Source organism: Anser anser (assembly GCF_964211835.1).
Source record: "Anser anser genome assembly, chromosome: 13".
NCBI classification, from domain to species: domain Eukaryota; kingdom Metazoa; phylum Chordata; class Aves; order Anseriformes; family Anatidae; genus Anser; species Anser anser.
In genome coordinates, this window is record NC_139734.1 from 13,305,823 (window position 1) to 13,327,737 (window position 21,915).

General features: G+C 64.5%; 3 protein-coding genes across 4 annotated transcripts; 2 read left to right on the plus strand and 1 right to left on the minus strand.

Moving 5' to 3' along the window:
• The first annotated feature begins 895 nt into the window (after window positions 1-895).
• Window positions 896-8,970, plus strand: LOC310881097 (glycine receptor subunit alpha-4). Of its 2 annotated transcripts, XM_083797869.1 has the most exons (10): window positions 896-1,074; window positions 2,953-3,086; window positions 3,291-3,358; window positions 3,544-3,767; window positions 3,887-3,969; window positions 4,173-4,313; window positions 4,396-4,610; window positions 5,174-5,323; window positions 5,869-5,973; window positions 7,497-8,970. In XM_083797869.1, exons 1-10 carry the CDS (start codon window positions 992-994, stop codon window positions 7,782-7,784), a joined length of 1,491 nt encoding a protein of 496 aa, XP_083653995.1. In that variant the 5' UTR covers window positions 896-991; the 3' UTR covers window positions 7,785-8,970. The 2 variants fall into 2 exon arrangements, with proteins under 2 accessions (XP_083653995.1, XP_083653996.1); XM_083797870.1 differs by lacking the exon at window positions 5,869-5,973.
• A 3,058-nt stretch (window positions 8,971-12,028) lies between these two features.
• On the plus strand, window positions 12,029-17,746 carry GLA (galactosidase alpha). The gene is made up of 7 exons (XM_083797872.1): window positions 12,029-12,215; window positions 12,816-12,990; window positions 13,092-13,269; window positions 14,691-14,782; window positions 15,719-15,880; window positions 16,190-16,387; window positions 16,608-17,746. The coding sequence occupies exons 1-7, from the start codon at window positions 12,061-12,063 to the stop codon at window positions 16,869-16,871; spliced, it is 1,224 nt and encodes a 407-aa protein (XP_083653998.1). The 5' UTR covers window positions 12,029-12,060; the 3' UTR covers window positions 16,872-17,746.
• Window positions 17,747-18,789: 1,043 nt separating this feature from the next.
• Window positions 18,790-21,487, minus strand: RPL36A (ribosomal protein L36a). The gene is made up of 5 exons (XM_083797873.1): window positions 21,434-21,487; window positions 21,102-21,207; window positions 20,876-20,943; window positions 19,079-19,201; window positions 18,790-18,856 (listed from the first exon to the last, which is right to left on the minus strand). Exons 1-5 carry the CDS (start codon window positions 21,434-21,436, stop codon window positions 18,836-18,838), a joined length of 321 nt encoding a protein of 106 aa, XP_083653999.1. The 5' UTR covers window positions 21,437-21,487; the 3' UTR covers window positions 18,790-18,835.
• Between the last annotated feature and the right edge of the window lie 428 nt (window positions 21,488-21,915).

Consider the following 21,915-nt stretch of genomic DNA (forward strand, 5'->3'; position numbering starts at 1 on the left):
GTCCGCCGGGAATCATTTATTCTGCGCTTTTTTTCCCTTTTGAAATCCTGTCTGCTTCCCTGCAAGTTAATCACAGGCTGCCTGGGCCCAGGGGCAAGGCTCTGCGGCTCGGCCGGGTGCCCCAGGGGCTGGGACAGACGCAGCCGAGCAGCCCCAGCGAGCCCGGGCGGTGCCAGCCCGGCGGGCAAGCGGCTCCTCAGCCCCTGCCTCAGTTTCCCTCAGCTGGCAGCCACCGCAGCCCCCCTGCCACGCACACCCCGCCGCCCACGTCGCCTCCCGAGGCTCCCCAAGGGACAGGGTTCCCATCCGCCAGCCCCCCCGGCAAAAGCGAGCGCTGGGCACCCACTGAAGGGTGCTGAGCCCCTCGGGGTCCTTGCCCCTGCGGGGCAGCCCAGAGCTGGCTCGGACCCCAAACCAGGCGCCCCGCTGCTCCCCACGCTCAGCCGGAGCCCCCAGCCCCGTCCCGTCCCTCGGCCCCGTCCCGCTGCTGCTCCACCGGGGCACCCCGGCGCGACCCCCGGCTCCCGACCCCCGGAAACCCCCGGGCCCGGCTCCTCAACCCCCAGCCCCGGGGGTCCCCGGGGGGGGGTCGCCCCCTCCAGGACCGCCCCGTCGGGTCCCGGTGCCGGTGCACGGCGGCGCTTCCCCGCGCTCCGGGACGGGCGGAGAGGGGGGAACGGGGGTGGGGGGCCGGGAGCGGAGCCCCCCCCCCGGGGCGGCGGGGCGGGGGTGGGGGGGCCGGGGGCGGGCGGCTCCCCGCCGCCGTGCCCGCCTCCTCCCCGCCGCACCGGGGAAGCTCCGCCCGGCTCCCGGTGGCCGCAGCCGGCCGGCGCCCACCCCGCTCGCCCCGGACTATGAGGAGCGGGGCCGGCCGGGGGGCGGCGGCGGCGGCGGCGGCCCCGGTGCTGCGGGATCGGGAGCGGGGGAGCCGCCGCCGCCGCCGGCCGGGTCATGCCCGTGAGCCCGGGGCGGCGGGGCTGCGGGCTGCGGGATGGGAGCGCTCCGGGCCGGCGCCTTCGCCTTCCTCCTCCTCCTCCTCCTCGGCTGCCTCCTGCCCCGGCGCGGCCCGCTCAGGTGAGCCCCTCGAGGCCCCCCCCCGGTGTCCCCCGGGAGCCCGGCCCTCCGCCGGGACCCCCCCCCCGGGCTTTCCCCGCCGGGACCCGCACCCACCCCCCCCGGCCCGATGTCACCTCCGGGAGCCCGATGTCCCCCGGGACACCCCTGGGGACACCCCCGCCACCGGCCCCTTCCCGCAGAGCCCCCCGTCCCCCCGGAGCCGGGCGCAGCCCCGGTGCGTCAGTTTGGGGTTTTTTATTCGGGGGGAGGCTCAGGGTGGTCCCAGCCTCAGCCCCCAGGTGGCCCAGGCCAGTGGGGTGCCCGTGGGTGCGGGAGCAGCCCCCCGGGTGCAGGAGCCAAAGTCCCCAAATCCCTTTGTCCCCTCCCTGCCAACCTGGGTGCCACCAGGACGAGGCGGGACGCAGGGGCCAGCGGGACGGGCAGGGGGCTGGCAGGGGACCCCTGTCCCTGGGGAGCAGGGAGCGGGCTGGGGGGGCTGCGGTGCCCCCAGGGCTGAGCCCGCTCCCCGTCCCAGCACCCGGTCCCCATCCCAGTACAGCCGGAGCGGCACAGTGGGGACTGCAGTGTTTGTGGTGCGGAGGGGGGGGATTGCATCCACATGGCACCGCTGCACAGGCAGAAAATGCTGGGATCAGGACATTCCTGGGCGGCCGTGAGCCTTCTCCAGCCCCGCCAGCACGGAGGTGCTGAGCTGCGGGGCCTGGCAGTGCCCTGCCAGGTCAGCAGCAGCGTCCCCGGGGGAAGCAGTGCCCCCAAAGCCCAGCGCGGTGCCCAGGGGACGCGCACGGCCGCCGGCTTGCAGCAGAGCCCCGGGGAGGCTTCGCGTTTGTGCAGCCCCCAGGTGCGAGCATGGCCCGGGCTGCAGGTCTGCTGCTGCTCGGGGGGGCTGAGCCTCCAGGGAGGGAGCTGGGAGCCTTCCTCCCGCACGCTCCAGGGAGAGCCCTCATCTTCCTCCCCAGCAGAGGACACGGCTCACGGCCATGTGGCAAGGTCTGGCTTAACTCCTTGCTACCTGCCTTCCTGCAGCCCTCCTCCTCCTCCTCCTGCTTCTCTCCCCGCTCCGAGGGGCGCACCTCTTAGCAGCTGGTGGAGGCACAATTTCTCCCAGCCTTTTGCTCTGGCTCAAGCCCAGACCCAGGCACTCTCCACTGCCCGTCCCCGATTAAGTAAGGGAAAACCTGCACGGCTGGCTCATTTTTGGGTGGCTGTCGTGGCCGTTTCTGGCCAGCGAGGCTGCACACAAGCCCCTCGGGATGCCCCCTGATCCCCCAAGCAGAGGTAGGAGCACGGTGTGGGTTTGGCCTGCCCACGATCCCAGAGGTTCCCAGCTCCCCGCATCGCGCCGTGCTTGTGATGACGGGGTCCGTAGCCCCGAGCAGGAGCAGGACACACCAGCAGCGCTCTCAAAGCTCCCTTTGTGTCCAGAGGTCTCCAGCTAATTCCTCTCCGCCACAGCCGCGTGCCCGGCCATGTGGTGAGCGACTTGTCTCTCGCATTGTTCCTTGAAATGATCATTATAGACTGATGGAAGGAGGGAAACTGGCAGGCTAAGAGGCGTCCACAAAAATATCCTCTCCAAGGTCAGTTTAAATAAGCCTCCATCATCCTCGGCAGCGCGGCGTGGGAGAGCTCCTGTCAGCTCCTCGTGGTGCCCGGCTGGGAGGTGCTGGGCCGGTGTTTGATCCTGAGGGACACCCTCCTGGCTCTTCCCAGTGCCTGCCAGCGCCCAGAGCCCACGGCACGGGGCCATCGCCGCTGTGCCCCGTCCCCACCACGGGCACCCGGCCCCAAACGCCCTTCCTGGGGGCTCCCGCCTCGCCGGGGCACCCTCGGACATGGGTGAGAAACGTCTGACTGTCCCCCTCCGCCCCGCAGGCTGGTCTCAGGGAGGGAGGAGATCAAATCTGCCTCCCGCAGCTCGCCCCAGCCCATGTCGCCCTCTGATTTCCTGGACAAGCTTATGGGACGAACGTCGGGGTATGATGCCCGGATTCGGCCCAACTTCAAAGGTAAGGGGCGGGCGCGAGGCTTCCTGACCTGACAGCCACCCACACACAGCTGCCCAGCCCCAGGGGACGGGCATGGGCCTCGGGGGCTTTCCCTGGCGGGCTGTGGGGGTCCCCACAGGGTGCGGGGTCCCTGCCCGTGTCCCCGAGGTGCTGGTCTCTCCCGGCCAGCAGCGAGAGGTTGCGTGCTGCCTGCTCGTTTTCCAGGTCCGCCCGTCAACGTGACGTGCAACATCTTCATCAACAGCTTCGGCTCCGTCACCGAGACGACCATGGTGAGGGGTTTGCCAGGGGCTCCTCTCCTGGGGGTGCTCTCCCGGGGAATGCGCGAGGCCCGGCGCCCACAGGCCCGCGGGGATTGCCGCGGGCAGCACCTCGCTGCTCCTCCTCCTCCCCACCTTCCTCCTCCTCCTCCTCCTCCTCCTCCTCGTGCCCTGCTGACGCTGTGCCTCTGCCCCAGGACTACCGGGTGAACGTCTTCCTGCGGCAGCAGTGGAACGACCCCCGCCTGGCCTACCGTGAGTACCCCGACGACTCCCTCGACCTCGACCCCTCCATGCTCGACTCCATCTGGAAGCCGGACTTGTTCTTCGCCAACGAGAAAGGGGCCAATTTCCACGAGGTCACCACCGACAACAAGCTGCTGCGCATCTTCAAGAACGGCAACGTGCTCTACAGCATCAGGTGCCGTGCGCTCAGCCCCTCTCCTCCGGCGCAGGGCTCGAGGGAGGGAGGAGAAGCTTTCTTCTCGCCCCCCGTTCGGCAGCTCTCAGCGAGCCCCTCCTTTTGTCTGCCTCCTCCAGGCTGACGCTGATCCTGTCCTGCCCCATGGACCTCAAGAACTTCCCCATGGACATCCAGACGTGCACGATGCAGCTGGAGAGCTGTGAGCACCTGGAGGGGTTCAAGGCCTGTTTCACCCCATCCCATCCCACCCCATCCCACCCCATCCCATCCCATCCCATCCCATCCCATCCCCTGGCATCTCCCTGCTTCTGGGGGAGGCGAGGGTGAAGGAGGGGTAATTCGGGGTGGGGGTGAGTGGGTGCACGTCCCCCTGCCCCACGGCTCCCTCCGTCGTCTCCCCAGTCGGCTACACCATGAACGACCTGATCTTCGAGTGGCTGGAGGAGCAGGAGGCCGTGCAGGTGGCGGAGGGCTTGACGCTGCCGCAGTTCATCCTCAGGGACGAGAAGGACCTGGGCTACTGCACCAAGTACTACAACACAGGTCAGCACCCCGGGGACCCTCTGCCGCCCCCCGGCACGGCACGGGGCCCCCCCTCGCCCATCGGGGCCGTCTTTCCCCACAGGCAAGTTCACCTGCATCGAGGTGAAGTTCCACCTGGAGAGGCAGATGGGCTATTACCTGATCCAGATGTACATCCCCAGCTTGCTCATCGTCATCCTCTCCTGGGTCTCCTTCTGGATCAACATGGACGCGGCGCCGGCGCGGGTGGGCCTGGGCATCACCACCGTGCTCACCATGACCACGCAGAGCGCCGGCTCCCGCGCCTCGCTGCCCAAGGTGAGCGCTGGGGACACGCTGGTGGCCCCACAGCCCCGGGGTGGGGACAGCCCTGTCCTGGGGAGGGGTCCCCAGAGCCTCGCCGGCTGCGTGCCAGTGGGGGGGACGCGGTGCCGCTTGGGTGGATGAGCTCTGGCACGCGTGGTCCTGCAAGCAGCGCTGCCAGCAGAAACCTTCGGGGTTTTTAAGACCCCCTGCAGGCAGCGTCTGCACCCCAGCGCTGATTGAAACACCAGGAAAAAACCTGATTGCAAGCAACAAAATTTGGCTCCCCTCACCCCCAGCATCGCAGGGCGGCAGGAGTAAGGACAAGTCGGCAGAGGCTGGCAGCACGTCCCTCCTGGCTTGAGGGCAATTAGCAGTTTCAGAAGAGAAAAGGCTCAGCTGAAACCCGCAGCCATGCTCCCCTGAGTTTCTGGGCGTGCAGCTGCAGGGGATGGCCTCTCCAAGCTGGGAACGGCGTTACTCTGCGAGGAGGGCAGGGAGGGACACGGCGGAGGCAGGAGCAGCGGCCGGGCCGTGGGACACCCCCGTCTCTGACCCCCCCCCCCGTCCCCTCGCAGGTCTCCTACGTGAAGGCCATCGACATCTGGATGGCCGTCTGCCTGCTCTTCGTCTTCGCCGCCTTGCTGGAGTACGCCGCCGTCAACTTCGTGTCCCGGCAGCACAAGGAATTCATGCGCCTGCGGCGGCGCCAGCGGCGGCAGAGGATGGTGAGTGCCTCCCCGCCGCTGGCACCACGTCCCCGTCCTCAGGGCTGCCGTCCCCGTGCCTGCGGGGCTGTCCCCTCCGGCACCTCGGGGACCCGTGGGCACGGAGCCCCTCTGCCTGCCCGGAGACCCCCGAGCATTTCCCTGCCCCGTGGGGATGCGTGGGGCTGAGGCACGCCGAGCTCCCCCGGGGCAGGCGCCGCCGTGGCGGCAGCAGAGGCTCGCCACTGCGTCAGGGCAGGGAAATAGCAACAGGACCTGGTGGCACCGGGCTGTGCTGCCCAGGGACAGGGCGCCCGGGGCCGGGCCGTACGGGAACGCAGAGCCTCCCTCCGTCCACCCATCAGTTCAGGCGCCCGCCCCGCGCAATGCTCAGGGAAGGCAGCCGGCACCCTCCTGGCACGGCCTTGGCGACGCCGTTCGGCACAAGACCTCCTGCCCCAGGGGCTTTCTCTGCCCCTCGGCTGCTCCCTGCCCGCGCGTCCCCGCGGCCGGGGCAGAGCCATGGGTCACCCGCTGTCCTGTTTCTGTTTGGTGCGCACCAAAAGGGCCTGAGCAGCGGGACGGCCAGCCTCGAGTCCCTGCAGCAGCTGAGCAGCCAGCACAGCGGCGAGCACACCTACGCGACGCTCTCGCAGCTCTCCAGCTCCAGGGTAAAGCACAACCCTCGGGCAGCCCCCGGGCAGCGCAGCGCACCCCCACGCCCCCCCACCACTGCCCCAAAGGAGCCCCCCCCCGGAGAGCTCTGCCGGCCGGCGGGGGTGCAAGGAAGGAGCCGGGCTGTGATCCGTGCAGGGCACCCGGCCGTAGGATGGAGCTACCCGTCCCTGGGCTGAAAGCAGGTCTGAGAGGGAGGGGATGCAGCAGATTTTGCCGGCTCCTTGGGAACACCCAGCTTCGTGCCTCGGTTTCCCCTACTGTAAAACGAGGCCGACGCAGCCCCCTTGGCAGTGGTGTGAACCAGGCTAGAGTGATGGAGAGAGCTGGTCCCGGGCTGCTCCTCGGCTCCCTGCCAGCACCCGGAGCAGGATGAGGGCTCTGCCTGCCCGCTGTACCCAGCACAGGCAGATTCGGGGCATTTTCTCCCTGCAGTGACACCACTGTGTGCGTGTGCTCGGGCCACATGGGCGCTTGGCAGCCGGAGACGTGGGGAGGAGACAAGGCAGGGGCAGCGGCGCAGGGCAAGCTCCCAGGCGTGCGGCGGGATGCTGGGGGACAAGGACATCCAGCCCGGGCAGCTGCGGGGCCGCCCCAGCCCTCTCTGAGCCCCCCCAGGCCAGCCCTGCACCCCTGCAGATGCAGCACACGGGTGAAGCCCCCCGGGCCGGTCCCGCTGGGGTCGGGGAATGGCTGCAGCTCCCCAGGGGCACGGGGGCAGGCGGCTCCATCCCGCTGCGGCAGGAGAGCACACCTCAGCCGCACACGAGGACTCGTCTCAGCGATTTAAGCCTCTGCTGCTCTTCCCACCGGGAAATCTTGCTTAGCCGGCAGATTGCTGAGTTAAATAAAGATCCGCGGCCGCCGGCTCTCCGCATGAGAGCCCCCTGGCCGGCCGGGTGCCCACGCAGGCCGGGTGCTGCCCTTCGCCCAGGCCCTTCGGAGGGCAGCGCCAGTCGGAGGCGGCCTTGGGACCCGGCACCCACGTTGTGTGGGCACAGAGCGAGGATGGGGCTCTGTGGAGAGCCCCGGGGACACGCAAAGCCCCACAAAGGGTGAATGAGCAGGCTGGAGTGAATTGCTAATGAAGCAGCTCGCTAACGAAGGGCGGCTGTCGGGGAGGAGTGCGGGTGCTGCTGGCCGGGACTCCACCTCCCCCAGTCCACCCCAGCACGTTTGTGCTGAGAGCCGGTCTGCCCAGGCACCCGGCTGGGCACTGGGGGTCCCCGTGCTGGGTTGCCAGGGCCGGGGCTGCCCGTGGGTGCACCCGGGGCCCTTCAGAGCACCCTCGCACACCCGTGTGCCTGATCCCAGCCCCGTGATCCCCCACAGCCCTGGCTACCCCTGCCAGCCCCGTGCTTCCGCCTGCAGGCTTGAGGCACGCACACGGGCGTGCAGCAGGGCTGGCACACGCACGGGGCTGGCACACACACGGGGCTGGCACACACACGGGGCATCCATCCCCAGCGCACACCCGCTCCCTGCGGGGTGCCTGGCTGACGGCGCTTTCCCCCGCCAGGAGGAAGAGCTCGTCCGCGAGAGCCGCTTCTACTTGCGAGGCTACGGGCTGGGCCACTGCCTGCAGGCGAAGGAGGGTCCCGGGGAGGGTCCCGGCATCTACAGCCCCCCCCCGGCCAGCGTGCTGCTGCGGGAAGGGGAGACCCTCCGCAGGCGCTACGTCGACCGGGCCAAGCGAATCGACACCATCTCCCGAGCCGTCTTCCCCTTCACCTTCCTGGTCTTCAATATCTTCTACTGGGTCATCTACAAAGTGCTGCGCTCGGAGGACATCCACCCGGTGCCCTGAGGCCCGAAAACGAGGGACCACCTCTCGGCCAGACGCCCCCCCGAGTACCTGGAGGCCACGAGCCCAGCCAGAGCCACGTTTGTGTCTGTCGCACCTCAGAGCAGCGGCACACCCAGGCTGGGTCTCGGGGCGAGGACCCGTGGCAGCCCCCGTGTCCCTCCGGGTGCTGAGGGAGGGGACCAGGTCCCCGTGGCCAGCTGGGGAAGGGCACCCTCCTGCCCCATGTGTGGCTTCCACCCCGGGCACCCCAGGATGCTGAGCTGCTGGGAGGGCTCCAGTACCCGGGGATGCTGCGCTGCTGGGACCCTGGGGACCCCACCGCTCCCCCCAACGCCCTCCATCGCTCCGCACCCCCGTTTTAGGCTGCTGCCCCCCCCCGGGCTGCTGTGGACCACCATCAGCCAGGCAAGAGGCCGCAGTCCTCTCTCCCAGAGAACTTGGAGCTCAGCCCTGGGAGACGGCAGGCAGCCCCCTGCCTGTGCCCGGCCACAGTCCCCAGCCCCCAGCCCAGCCTGGCCAGGGACAGGGCCCCTCCGGCCCCCTCCCAGCCCCACGGCACAGCGAAGGGTCGGGGCCAGGCAGCTTTCCTGCTGCACAGCCCAGCGCTGCCCCTGCTCTTGTCCCAGGAGCGATGTCTGTGAGGTCCTTCCCCATCCCCGACCGCCACCCGCCCTGCCAGGGCCCTGGTCCCACGGATGGAGAAGGAACACGGATGGCGCACAGCCCACGGGCAGGAGCTGCTCAGCACCCCGGGCAGGATGAGGCACACAGCCCCTCTGCCGAGGGAGGTTGTTTGGGGCTGGAAGTGGTGGGGCAGCTCGGCTGGCCCCCTTGGAGGAGCGGGGCGGTGGTGGTGGCATCTCCGCACCGCTACATCCGCACTGGCAGCCGCCGCAGGATGCGGCCGTGCTGCTCGGGAGGAGGTGGCGGCACGTCACCGCGGTGCCAGGAGCAGAGAGCAGGGGGTGGAATCGCCCCAGCCTTGCTGACCCCGGCCCCCAGTTTCCTTCCCCCAGCCCCACTCCAGCCCCCTGGGTGTGGTGTCCCCGGGCAGGTTCACCCCAGCTGCTCCTCCACCGGAGAGCATCTGAACCCTCGACTTCAAAATTCAGCAAGGCTTCCAGCCCTCCAAACCTGGACGTCCTCCGTGCTTAGCTGGAAATAAAAGCAGTAGGCAACGTTTCTGTAGGTCCTGCAGTGAGAAATGTGTTGATGCTCTCCTTTCCCCCTGCTCACAGCAAGCCCAGGCGGGGCTCGCGTCCTCGGTGGGGTGGTTTGCCGCAGCCCCCCGGCATCCATCCCCCCACAGCCCCAGGAGTGGGCACAGGCAGGGCAGAACGGGGATGGGATTTGTCCCTTTCCCGAGAGGCCCCAGTGCCAGCAGGGCACAGCGAGGGCACCCAGTGAGCTGCTGCTCCAGGCAGGCCCGCCTGGACACGGGCAGAGGGGTGAAGCAACTCCATGAAGCCAGCCCGGGCAGAAATGCCACCCCCAGCCCCCAGCTTCCCTCCTGCCCCCACGCAGGCATTGCCCCCTCCCTCTCCCCAATAACCTGGAGCAAAGCCCTACGCCCCCACACCCCGCTGCCGAGCTGCCCAGCACCTGCTTTGCGAGCCCCCCCCCTGCTCTGAGCCACGCGCACCCATTTCACAGATGGGCAAGTGGAGGAGAAGCGGCCCCAGGGGAAGGCAGGGCCCACCAGGACAGGCTGAGATGGCTCCGGCCCATCACCGCCGCTGGGCCCCCCCCCCTGCTGCTGCCCCACCTCAGGCAGCCTTCAGAGTCTTGCTTTTCGGGGGGAGCCCGTCGGGAGGTGATGCCGGCACGTGGGCAGCACCTACGGGTGCCTGGTGGCCAACCAAACCTCCAGCACCTGCGGGTTTTTAAACAGCCTCCATCTTCCTACACAAATAAAACCTTTCTGGGATTTTCAGCGGTGTGCTGGGGGTTTCTCTCTGCCCAGGACCCTGTGGCCTGATCCGGCTCCAGCTCCCAGCTGCGGGAGGGGTGTAGGGACGAGGATGCACCAGCCCTGCAATTATGCCCAGACCTTGTTACCCCCATAGGTGATTTGTCTGATGGGGGCCTGCCTGCGGGACAGGACCCGAGGTGTGTGTGTGGGGACAGATGTGGGGTCGGGGGGGGGTCTCCAGCTCCATGGTGGAGCTTGGACACCCCAATACATCGAGTGTCCCAGCCTCCCCGTGTGTCCTGGGCCGGCGCCAGCCTCAGAGCACTGCCAGCTGTCCCGGGGGCTTACGCCAGCCCCACGGTGCCACCCCGGGCCAGCGCTTCTGTCCCCAGCTGGCGTGGGGGCAGGCAGAGCTCGCAGCTGACGGCCGAGCTCGCAAGCAAGCATCAATCTCCCTCTGTGCTCCCGGCCAAGTCTCACAGATCGGCTCTGTTGGGCACCCCGTACCTCGCAGCCCCATCGCCCCGCCGGCCCCCAGCGAGGGTTTCTGCAGTGGGGAGGGGAGAAGGCAAGGCGCAGGCATGCGGGCTTGGAGCCCGGCTTGTTCTTTTGCTGGGAGAAACTAAACCCTGTGACGCTCCTGAGTTCCTCCCTGCCTGCCCTCGGTGCCCTCCTTTACGAGCAGCAGGTCTGGGCACATGGGGTTTGTTTGGGTAGAAAAGCCGAGGTCAGCCTTAAATCACCCTGACTCCAAGACCTGGTGCTTCCCAGAAAAATGGAAATAGTAAAAAAATGACACCATAAGATAAACTGCATCAACTCTGCTTGCAGCCAAGCAGAGGGGCCCTCACTTCTGGCACTGTGGTGGTGAACATTTAGGGGAGCACTGCCACCCTCCGGCCCCACGGGCACCCCAGGAGCCTTTTGGGGGCCAGCAGCGGCCCTCAGCCCCTGCCCAGTGCTCCCAGCAGCCCAGCTTGAGCCAGGAGCCACCGGGACACCCGCACTGCTGCTCTCCAGCCGATGGCTCCGGTGTGTCCTTGTGCCTGAGGACAGCAGCAGTGCCCAGGCTGGGGGTGCAGCTCGGGCAGCATCCAGCCCAGGCAGCTCTGTCCCCTACAGAGCCCACAGATCTCAGCTGGAGCCGTTTTTTCCTTTCCTGCATGGTGCTGCACGTTCGGGACACGTCCTGGCTGCCGCAGGAGGCAGCCGTGGGCACAGGACCAGCAGCCGTGGCTGAGTTAATTGCCGGTGTAAATTGAAGCTAATGGAGTTACACCGGGTTAACGTGACTCCCAGATTGTAAAATCAGCATAATGGGCGCCGGCAGCTTCCTGACCGCCTGCCAGCGGGACGCTTACGGCCCGGCAGCCACAGACACGTGCAACCTGCCTCCTCCTGCTCCTGTGCGCCCATGGGTGCTGGTGCCTCCTGCCCTGCTCCCTGCCAGCCCCCGGTGCCAGCACCTTGCCCTCCTGCAGGAGGCCTGGCAGCATCGTCCGCTGCCCGGCTCTGCCCTTTTGTTGATCCTCACCCCAAAAGAGGGGGCTGGGGACCCCTGCTAGACCCACAGCACCCACCCAGTCGCCCGTCTTGCTGCAGAGCCGGTCCCAGGGCAGCAAGGAGAGGTCACACACGGGACCAAGCGTGTCTGCTGAAAAAGCAGCCCTGGACCAACATGGGAGCTGCTGTCCTCGTGTGGCCTGCGGGAGGGGGACGGGTGTCAGACACAGGGACTCACAGGGACAGACAGACAGCTTTCAGGACGGACCGACCACACCTGCAGGACATGGTCAAGGTACCGGGTCTGGAGCTGGGCAATTGTGTGCGACACAGAGGGATTTGGCCAACCTCTTCCCGGTGGTCTGTGGGGACGGAACAAGGGGCGATGGCCACAAAATGGAGCCCAGGAAGTTCTGCACTAACACGCGACAGAACTCCTTCGCGGTGATGGTGACGGAGCGCTGGGACAGGGAGGTTGTCGAGTCTCTTTCTCTGGAGATACTCAAGGCCCATCCGGACGGCTACGTGGGCAAGCTGCTGCGGGGAACTGCTGTGGCAGGGGGTTGGACATGGCGGTCTCTGGGGGTCGGACATGGCGGTCTCTGGGGGTCCCTCCCAACCCCTTCAGTTCTCTGGCTGTGTGATTCTGTGAGGGTTTCTAAGACGAGGCGAGGACCCGAGCGCTCAGCTCGCCTCACGCCCCGTGCCTGGCACGGCCCGGCCCCGCCACCCCGCTGCCCCTGAGGCGCAGCCCCAGCCCCACCGCGGGGCGGCGGAGCCCCCTAGCGAGGCGGGCCGGGCACCGCCGGCCTTCGTCCCACGTGACCCCCCCCAGCGCCACGTGACCCGCCGGCGGCCGTCATGGCGGCGGCCGTGCCGCTGCTCTGCGCCCTGCTGCTGGCGGCGGCGGCGGCGCTGGAGAACGGCGTGGCGCGGACGCCGCCCATGGGCTGGCTGCACTGGGAGCGCTTCCTCTGCGGCACCGACTGCACCGCGCAGCCCCGCCGCTGCGTCAGGTACGGCCGCGGGGGCAGGGGGGCTGGCGGTGGGGGTACAGGGTGTGCCGGTGTCCCGGTACCGGGGTGCCCGGTGTGCCGGTGTCCTAGGGTGCCTGTGTCCCGGTGTCCCGGTACCGGGGATGCCGGTGTCCTGGTGTCCCGGTACCGGGGGTCCCGGTGTGCCGGTGTGCTGCTGTCCCGGTACCGGGGGTCCCGGTGTCCCGGTACTCGGTGTGCCGGTGTCCCGATGTCCCGGTGCCGGGGTGCCGGTGTCCCGGGGTGCCGGTGTCCCGGGGTGCCGGTGTCCCGGGGTGCCGGTGTCCCGGGGTGCCGGTGTCCCGGGGTGCCGGTGTCCCGGGGTGCCGGTGTCCCGGGGTGCCGGTGTCCCGGGGTGCCGGTGTCCCGGGGTGCCGGTGTCCCGGGGTGCCGGTGTCCCGGGGTGCCGGTGTCCCGGGGTGCCGGTGTCCCGGGGTGCCGGTGTCCCGGGGTGCCGGTGTCCCGGGGTGCCGGTGTCCCGGGGTGCCGGTGTCCCGGGGTGCCGGTATCCTGGTGCCCCGGTCCCGGGGGTGCCGGTGTCCCGGTACCGGGTGCCGAGCCCTGCTGTGCTCCCGGCCGCAGCGAGCAGCTGTTCACCGAGATGGCCGACGTGATGGCCGCGGAGGGCTGGCGGGAGGCAGGCTACCAGTACCTGTGCATCGACGACTGCTGGGCGGCCCCCACGCGGGACGAGCGCGGCAGGCTGCGGGCGGACCCCCGGCGCTTCCCCGGCGGCATCCGGCGGCTGGCGGACTACGTGAGTGAGCGCCGGGAGCGCGGCGGGACGGGGAGGCCGGAGGGGAGGCGGCCTCGGGGCCGGTGCGTGAACCCCTGGCCTCTGTCTGCTCCCGGGCCCAGGTGCACGCGCGGGGGCTGAAGCTGGGGATCTACAGCGACGTCGGGAACAAGACGTGCGCCGGCTTCCCCGGCAGCTACGGGCACTACGAGCTGGACGCCCAGACCTTCGCCTCGTGGGGCGTGGACCTGCTCAAGTTTGATGGCTGCAACTCCGGCTCGCTGGAGCTGCTGGCAGAAGGTGGGCGCGCAGGCAAGGTGCTCAGCAGCGGTCCCGAGCCCCTGGGGATCCGCTTTTCCCTGAGCACGCTCGTTTGAGGGATTTGCTTACAGAAGCAGGTAGGAGGCTGTGTTCCTGAGCTCAAGGTTGCTCTCTCGAAGGCCGCGAGTATTGCTGGCCCAAGTGGTTTTTGACTGCTCAGCCTCCCCCCTCCTGGAGCTTCGCTCGCAGGCAGGGCTCGAGGCAGCAGCTTTCTCACACCAGAGGCTGCGTGGTGCTGAGCAAACACCGACTGCGTACTCCGGGGGCTCTCTGTGCAGAGTGCTGCATCAGCTCTTAGCACCACAGAGGCTTTGCCCTTCTAGAGTGCCTTTACTGGAGAGCTCAAGACACTTCACACACTTAACCCTTCATCCCTTCGATGAGGCTGTGCCATAATGGATCAGCTGTAAGCCAGAACAGCTTGCATCAGCTGCAGAAAGGGCAGTTATCAGGGCTTTTAACAGCAAAAATTGAAGAGGAAAAACCTCCTGGGGTTTTCATTTTAAAGCCTGCCTGGGTAAATGCCAGTTCAGGAGCTGTTTGCACACAGGGCTGGTGAGCCAGCAGCAGAAAGCTCGGTAACGTGCTGCGTTCAGGGGGCTCGGCCACAGACCCTCTGCAAGCACACCCCAGGAGCAGATTTGCTGGAAGGACAGAGAGGCTCGGAAGGTGGTTTTCTGTTGACTGGGCTCTCCCTGCTGGCACAGTCAGCACCACAGCGCTTGGCAGCGGGAATCCTACAGTCCCGGCTGGGTCTGGCAGAGGGAACCTGCCCGAGTGACGATCCCATCAAAGCCAGCTGGTCCGGCGTATGCTGGCTGCTGGGGCCAGGAGCTCGGCTCAGCACCGCAGGCAGCAGCTAAGCTGGAAGCTCTTGTTGGATCCTGTGTGTAACCCAGGTGCGATCCTGAAGCGGTTCCAGGAGAGAGAGCGGGCTCTTCGTTCCCTCTCTGCTGATTAAAAGGGATGTAACAGGGCTGTCTGGGGACAAGGACAGGACAGAACTAGTGGCTTTGCATTCCTGCCCAGTCCAGATGGCACAAGTCCTTCCTAAGGACATATTCCCGCAACATTAACCACTGAAGCTGTACCCAGCAGCTTGATAGATACCAACTTGTATTTCCCAGGCATTTGCAGGAAAAAAACACCACACAGCAAAACTGCAGCTTCTTCCTGGGGCTCTATCCCAGCCAAAACCAGGAGACAAAGTGATCGGTCACAGAACAGCAGGACCTGGTAGCAAAGCCATGAAGAAGCTCGCCTTTCCTTGTGAGGCAGGAGGCTGGCTGCCTTGTTCAGCCTTGATTTTGCAAGAGTTGAACTGAAACCTGAACCTGTGACAGTAGATTAGTTCTCCGTGACCTGGGAGATTGTGTAACCTGTCTGCTCTCTTCCCTTAGGTTACAGGAGGATGTCTCTGGCCCTGAACAAGACTGGAAGGCCCATCGTGTACTCCTGCGAATGGCCTTTCTACCTGAGGCCCATGCAGCAGGTAAGGAGCGTTTCTCAGGGCTGGCATCGCACAGTGGGAGGACCAGGAAAGTGCTAAGAGTGCAGAACAGCCTCCCAGGGAACTCGCTCTCTGCTCTGACAGAGAACAAGACTGCAAGGTGGAGGAAAAAACACTTTTCCTCTGCCGCCCGGAGGTGCACCTGAGGCGAGTCACTGCTCTGCTGAGAAGAATTTAGCAGGATCCTGCAGCGCGCAGGCACGGGCTGCTGGAGGCACAGCCCGGCTGGAGGCAGCTGCGGAACAGCAGCGTCCATCTGCTTTGTCTCCGAGGAGCTGAGCAGCAAGACGCCGGCAATGCGGGCACAGCCAGCAAATGGCTCGGTGTGACTCCTCCTGGCTGCTCCGCGGTGCAGAGTGCTGCAGACTCAGCCTTACGGTCACCTCAGGGGACCGGGAAGGAGTTTTAGAGCAGCCTATTTAATAGGAATCCTCCCTGGTGTTTATCAGCGCGTTTTTGCCAGCCAGGGTCCGTGACTGACGTTGTGCTCTCCACCCACAGCTGGCTCCCCTGCGCTGCCAGGACAGGATGTGGCCATCCCTCCCACAGAGATAAATGCATTAGTCACCGAAGGGTGTAAACCCGAGAAACTGCAGTAATTATTAGGGTGTCACACCTTAGTTCCGCTGCTCCCACCCCACCTTGGGTAAAGTAGCGTTTGAGGGGATTTTCTAACCGAGCTCGGTGGCCGCGGCTGTTCTCCCAAGGGGAGTGATGGGGATGGCGCTGTGTGGAGCACGGCAGGCTGGAATTATTGGTTAAGGCATCCCACGGAACCAACATATGCTAAATTAGCTGGCGATGGAAGGTATTCTAATAGTCCTCCCCCAAAATATTCCTGATGCAGCCTAGCTTTGTGTACAGTCTTGATCCCGCACGGACAAGCGCTCTGGCTAATGACGCTCGTTGTTTTGGCAGCCCAATTACACGGAGATCAAACAGTACTGCAATCACTGGAGGAACTTCTTTGATGTCTACGATTCTTGGAACAGCATCAAGAGCATCTTGGAGTGGACAGCGCTTCACCAGGACAGCATTGTGAAGATAGCTGGGCCGGGAGGCTGGAACGACCCTGACATGGCAAGTAGAGCAGCACCGTGCAGCGCCAGCAGAAACTCCTTTCTTCTGCTGTAGGCAGAGGGAGGGATCCAAGGGAGAAACACCGGGGGCAAAGGCTCTGAGGGGGCCCTAGGATCAAGCACGTGATGAGGGAATTGCCACCCATGTCTTCCCCAACGGGCTTGTCTTGCTCCTGGAGCTCAGCCTATCTAACCGGTCCCCAGAAGGGGTCCCACCCTCGGCATCCTGTCATTTACCGGCGCTCAGCGCGGTGGCCCAGTTTCTCCTGGGCAGGCAGCGTTACCGGGCACTTTTCTTTTCCCGTCACAGCTGGTGATTGGGAACTTCGGGCTGAGCTGGGACCAGGCGGTGACCCAGATGGCCATGTGGGCCATTATGGCTGCTCCCCTCTTCATGTCCAACGACCTGCGGCGCATTAGCCCCGAGGCCAAGTGGCTGCTCCAGAACAAAGAGGTGATCGCCATCAACCAGGATCCGCTGGGCAGGCAGGGATATCGCATCACCAAGGTACGGCTGACCCGGCTGGGGGTGCGCGCTGGGGCACAGGCTGCCGGCCTCCCCAGAGAGCAGACGCCGGGGATGTGTGGCACAGAGAAGTGCTCAGGGCTTGGCAACAGGAGCCTGGTGTGCCCGTTTGTTCCTGAAGCCTGCTTAGGCACCCGGGCGTGAAGACCGTAAGTTCTCCCTCCCCTAACGCAAGCCCTGTGGTCTGCTTTCTCCTTGGCAGGACAAAAACTTCGAGCTATGGGAGCGGCCCCTGTCGGGCAGAGCCTACGCCGTGGCGGTGCTGTACCAGCAGGAAATCGGGGGGCCCCAGAACTTCTCCTTCTCCCTCGCCTTCCTCGGCGACGGGCTGGCCTGCAACCCCGCGTGCTCCGTCCGGCAGATCCTGCCGAGCAGCAGGGACTGGGGGGTGCACAACTGGGTCTCCTCCCTGAGCGTGGAGGTAAACCCGACAGGCACGGTGCTGCTCAGGGTGGCGGCGCTATAGGAGGAGGCACACAGACACTCTTCTCGAAAGCCTCGCCTTCTGCGCTGTCACCAGAGGTCTGCCCGCTTCCTCCAGGCGGGATGCCTTAGTTGTGTCCTAACGCATTCACTGCTCAAGTGCTTCTCCATGGACCTTGGATCTTTTGCCTAATGCCCCCACTGCCTGACTCCCCATTGCCACGAAATAACCGAGAAAGGGTCACTCCTCTCCTGTTTACCCTTTCTCTGGTATCTCACCTAACTGCCCTTTTCCAGGGGGCTACAAGGGCCCCAGTGGGGCACCAGCTGCTGCTGACACCCACTGCCCCACCAGCTGAAGCCACGCGCAGGACAGATGCGGCACACTACGGCTCTTCTCCAGGCTCAGTAGGGAAACGCAGCTCGGCTGCCTCACTTCTGCTTTGCGAGCTGGGCTGTACAGCTACACTCAGCCCCCAAAAAAACAGAAAAGCTGCCAAAGAAAGCCCACCCCCTCCCCAGAGTGTGGTGTCATCGCCTTCTACGCGCTGAACTCAGGGACTGGCCTGAATCACTGCAGTTCTTGGCTGCCTGCTTACTCTGTGCGACGTGTATGGTGCCTTAGAACAGGGCTTTGAGGGCTGCTCCTTACCCCAGGAGGCCTCCTACCTGTGGCTGGCACTTCCCTCTAGACACCGGTTCCCCTTCCCACTCTTCACAGGGGCCCTGGGGACTCCTTCCCAGAGAGAACTGCCTTTCCTTGGCTGCTGGCGGCAGCCTTTAGGCTAAAGTCACACAGGTTCTCATGCAACTATCACGTATGTGTCTGTTCTCTGCTGGCTGCCACACGCTGCAGATGCCTTGATTTGTTCTAATGTTGGTGGTTACAAACTCCAATTAAAGCGTTCCCTAAAAAGGGCGAAGGTTTCTCTTAGTTCTCCTGTAAGTGGCTTGCTGCCAGAGTCCAGGACAGCCCATCCTAAAGCGCGCCACACTTTGCTGCTCAGCAGTCGCCCCTCGCTTGATGCTTAAGTGCTGTGCTTGGGATTTTTTAAGGAAAATAACCCAGACCAGGTGCCAACAACAGCGAGACAGGAGGCAGGCAGCGGAAGCCTGCTATGCCAGCATCACCTTCCAGCAGAGCACCCAGCTGGGGGAGCTAACTGCATCGAGCCATCGCTGCTCTGCGCTGCCACAAAGCTCACAGCCTCCGCAGGCAGCTGGGAGCTGAGCTGCGGTAAGTAACCGCTGGCTGACGGTGCAGAGGTTGCTTCCTCAAATGCAGCCTCTGGTCCGAGCCGCTAGCTGCTGCAGGGCCTCTGCTGCGTCGCGTCAGTCTGTTTGTGAAAAGTGTGAGGGCTGTTCAGGGGAGTTCAAGTTACCCCAGTTCTTCCTGGGTCAAAAAAAAACCCCAAAACTTCACTGCTGCAAGGAATCTTGTCTGCCTCTCCTCCAGGCCAAGCACTCGGAGCTGAAAAAGGCCCACTTGGGCAGCTACACAACTGCAGCAGGCACTTCCAAGCCTTTTTCCAATTATTACTTCATCTACCAACAATTCAGATTCACCACAGAGGTTTAAAGTACTTCTAAAATACAAGTGCTGTAATAGAGGCACGAACTATTTTAAAGGAAACAGACGCTGCAGAAGTTTAGATGCGGCCCTTCTGAAGGCAGCGTTCTGCCACAGAGGTTCTCGAGTCAGCCTGAAGAGCACCACCACAGAGCTCCCGCAGGGATGCTGCTGGTGCTCAAGTCTGCAGAGCCTCAGGCTCGGACTTATTTTATGTACCTTTTGGAATGCCGTGAGGAGATGCTAACCATGGGCAAGGTTTCTTCAAAACCCTTCCTAAGCAATCAAGTCAAACTGTTCAGCTTTGTAAGGAACACCTTCCAGCTGGGTTCATGTACTTGCAAGTCCCACCCCACCAAAAGCAGGAGATACAGACGAAACAAGCAACAGATCTCTTCCAATTACTTTAATATAGTCCAAAATCTGTGGGATGGAGCTTAGAACTGGATCACTTGGCCCTGCAAAAAGGAAGAGACAGCGAGTTTACTCACCACTAGATCTCACCCTCTCCGTCTGACAATACTCTTCCGCAGCCCTTCCTCCAAGGGCTGGCAGGCCACCAGAGATGTTGCTGCTAACCCCTCGGCCTGACACACCGCCTCTGTGCTTCCCCCCAGGCCCCCGCTGTGTCCAGGACCACACTGTCCACCACACCAGCCGTCCCCGGCACGCAGCCGTACCTTTCTCTTCTTGTCTCCTCCCAGTTCAAAGTGCTTGCACCTCTTAATCGCCAGCATCCTCTTGGACCTGCAGTTGGGCTCCACGCACTCCAGCCTCAGCACGATCTTCTTTGTGGTCTTGGCCTGGGAGGAGAAGAGCGGGGGGTATCAGTGAACAAAGCGTCCAAAAGCAGGTAAGTGCCACTCTGGGGAAAAGCCTGTTATCTGCACTGCTTAAGATTCACCAGCTTATTCCTGAAACATAAAGAGGAAACTCCCAACGCAGTTGGGCTCCCTCCGTTAAACATGCGAAGGTACCTTGAAAGACCAGTAAAAGGACTTAGTGGATCTGTGCCTTCACCTGCAACCGTGCTTCATGTTTAAAAGGGACGCTGGCAAAAGCGTTTACTGGGACGGGGCTGGTCTCAGAGCAACTGGGCTGCTGCAGGGGGGAGTCCCACTGGAGGAAAGTCTGCTCCAGCGAACGCACCGAGGAGCAGCCCCTTGTTCAGGGCGTGGGATGACAGGCCCCGGCAGCATTCAGGGAGTTCGGCAGAGAGCCCACCAGAAGAACCGCCTGAAAGCTGGCAACCCTTCCCCTGAAGGAGCAGCGATGTGACGTGCTGAACGCAGAGCTGCAGCTACTGACAAGAGAGATGCTAACCTGAAGGCTGCGGAGGGAAGAACCCAAAGCTGTGAGGGCGCTGGAGCAGCGGGACGGAGCCGCAGCCGCTGGTTACAAACCCCAGCTGCTCACCCACACGGTGCTGGCTGGAGAGAAACAGCAACGGGGACGGCAGCGTGCAGGCGGAGTGCCAAACCGGGAGAGCAGTACTGCTGCTTTGTGTACCCTGCTTGCAGGAGCACCTCCTGCGAACTCTCCCAGCTTCCTGGCACAAAGTCAGCTTTAACAACCCCTAACCTGTCGTCTTCCTGCTGGAAGACTTCCTGCAAGTCTCCAGCAGAACACCGGGGCTTTCCGGCAGACAGCCAAGTAGCTCTGTAAGCACAGCTACGCACTCTGCACGAGAACTCTGACAAATCTGTCTGTCAGGTTTTGCTTCCCTGCTGCGAATTTCAAGGTTTTTGTCCCCCATCTCTTAGCAGAAGGGGCACACAGAGGGGAAACACGCTGTAGGCCTGCAATTCCAGGCACCCCATAAACTGAAGAGGAAGGATGGCAGCAGCACATCGCTCTAACGCGCCGTTAATAGAATGCACCACTCCTCCCACTTCTGCTTTGAGACTCTCAGAACAGCAGCTCTGATTTGCTGGCTCAGCGATATGGATTTCTTGGGAGTGCAGACTGCAAGGAAAGTGTTCTGCAGTACCCCCAGGGGCTGGGAACTCTTCACCCCCACTGCGCCCTTGCCAGTGAAGGCAGCCTGGCTATGCAGGGCCTCACAGACCTGGAAAACAAGTTCCAAAGACAAACTACCATCACTTTGAGAACATCTGGAAAGCTAATAGCAGGCTTTCTTTCCTTTTAGCAAGGGGGAAAATATGCCTTTCATTAAAAGCATCACTCCCATTAAGGCCATGCTCTCAAGCATCAGGTTCCCTGCAGAAGCTGCTTCACAAACACAGGCTGCATCACTCCAGCATGAAAAAGGAGCATCTACATGAGAGAGAGCAGCAAGGACAAACACCTGGGGTGGAAACTGTGTTCTTATACTGCCTAGACACCGCTACCAGCACAGAGCTGCTGTGGCAGGGCTCGAGCACACGACCAGCCCCCGGCCGAGGAGGCAGATGCATCCCGCTTCAGCAGGGCGTGCGAACTGTGAGGATGTCAAGGCTTAGTGGAGACGCACTGACCTTCTTGCGGAAGATGGGCTTCGTCTGGCCGCCGTAGCCGCTTTGCTTCCTATCGTAGCGCCTCTTGCCTACAGGGGGAAACGAGCACACTCAGGCAATACCCCAGACGCGCTACAAGCGCAACCAGAGCTTCCAGCCGGCGCTGGCACACCTCGGCCTGCAGCTGCCCAGCAGCAGCCCCGCCCCTGCCCCAGCCGCACCGCGCCCCCCGCCGCCCCCAGCTCACCCTGGGCGTACAGCGAGTCCTTGCCCTTCTTGTACTGGGTGACTTTGTGGGGCTGGTGCTTGCCGCACTTCTTGCAGTAGGTCCGGCGGGTTTTCGGCACGTTCACCTGCGGCAGCGGGGAGAAGCCCGTCAGTCAGCACGGCCGGCCCCCCGCCCCCCCCCCTCACCCGCCGGGACGGGCCCCGGGCCCGCCGCCTCCCCCCGCCGCCTCCCCTCGAGGCCCCGAGCGGCCCCCAGCAAGGGCAGCGCCCCCCGCGGCCGGGCCGAGGCGCCGCGGGGGCGGATGGCGGCGGATGGAGCCAGGGCCGCGGCCCCGGAGCTCCCGCACCCACCATCTTGGCGGCGGCAGCCGAAGAGAAGGAGCGGGCCGGAAGCGGAAGGAGATGGGAGCGGGGAGCATAGAGAGGAGGGGCGCGGGGGAGAGAGCGCCCCCCTCTGGAGGGAGGGGGCGGGGACAGGGGGACGTGGGGACATAGGGACAAGGGGACAAAGGGATATGGGACGCAGGGACATGGGGAAGTAGGGACATGGGGTGCAGGGACATGGGGACATAGGGACATGGGGTGCGGGGACATAGGGACATGGGGTGCAGGGATATGGAGACATAGGGACATGGGGTGCAGGGACATGGGACATGGGGACATAGGGACAGGGGGTGCATGGATATGGGGACATAGGGACAGGGGGTGCATGGATATGGGGACATAGGGACATGGGGTGCAGGGACATGGGACATGGGGACATAGGGACATGAGGTACAGGGACATGGGGACATAGGGACAGGGGGTGCATGGATATGGGGACATAGGGACAT

Excerpts from the sequence above, each read along its gene's own strand:
- GLA (XM_083797872.1), top strand. The coding sequence starts at position 12,061 with ATGGCGGCGGCCGTGCCGCTGCTCTGCGCCCTGCTGCTGGCGGCGGCG. Across the intron at positions 12,216-12,815 it reads CAGCCCCGCCGCTGCGTCAG|CGAGCAGCTGTTCACCGAGA; the intron begins GTACGGCCGCGG and ends TCCCGGCCGCAG. Across the intron at positions 15,881-16,189 it reads GCTGGAACGACCCTGACATG|CTGGTGATTGGGAACTTCGG; the intron begins GCAAGTAGAGCA and ends TTCCCGTCACAG.
- RPL36A (XM_083797873.1), bottom strand. Across the intron at positions 20,944-21,101 it reads GGACTCGCTGTACGCCCAGG|GCAAGAGGCGCTACGATAGG; the intron begins GTGAGCTGGGGG and ends TTCCCCCTGTAG. Across the intron at positions 19,202-20,875 it reads AGCCCATCTTCCGCAAGAAG|GCCAAGACCACAAAGAAGAT; the intron begins GTCAGTGCGTCT and ends TTCTCCTCCCAG.
- LOC310881097 (XM_083797869.1), top strand. The coding sequence starts at position 992 with ATGGGAGCGCTCCGGGCCGGCGCCTTCGCCTTCCTCCTCCTCCTCCTC. Across the intron at positions 4,314-4,395 it reads CACCAAGTACTACAACACAG|GCAAGTTCACCTGCATCGAG; the intron begins GTCAGCACCCCG and ends CTTTCCCCACAG. Across the intron at positions 5,324-5,868 it reads GCCAGCGGCGGCAGAGGATG|GGCCTGAGCAGCGGGACGGC; the intron begins GTGAGTGCCTCC and ends GCGCACCAAAAG.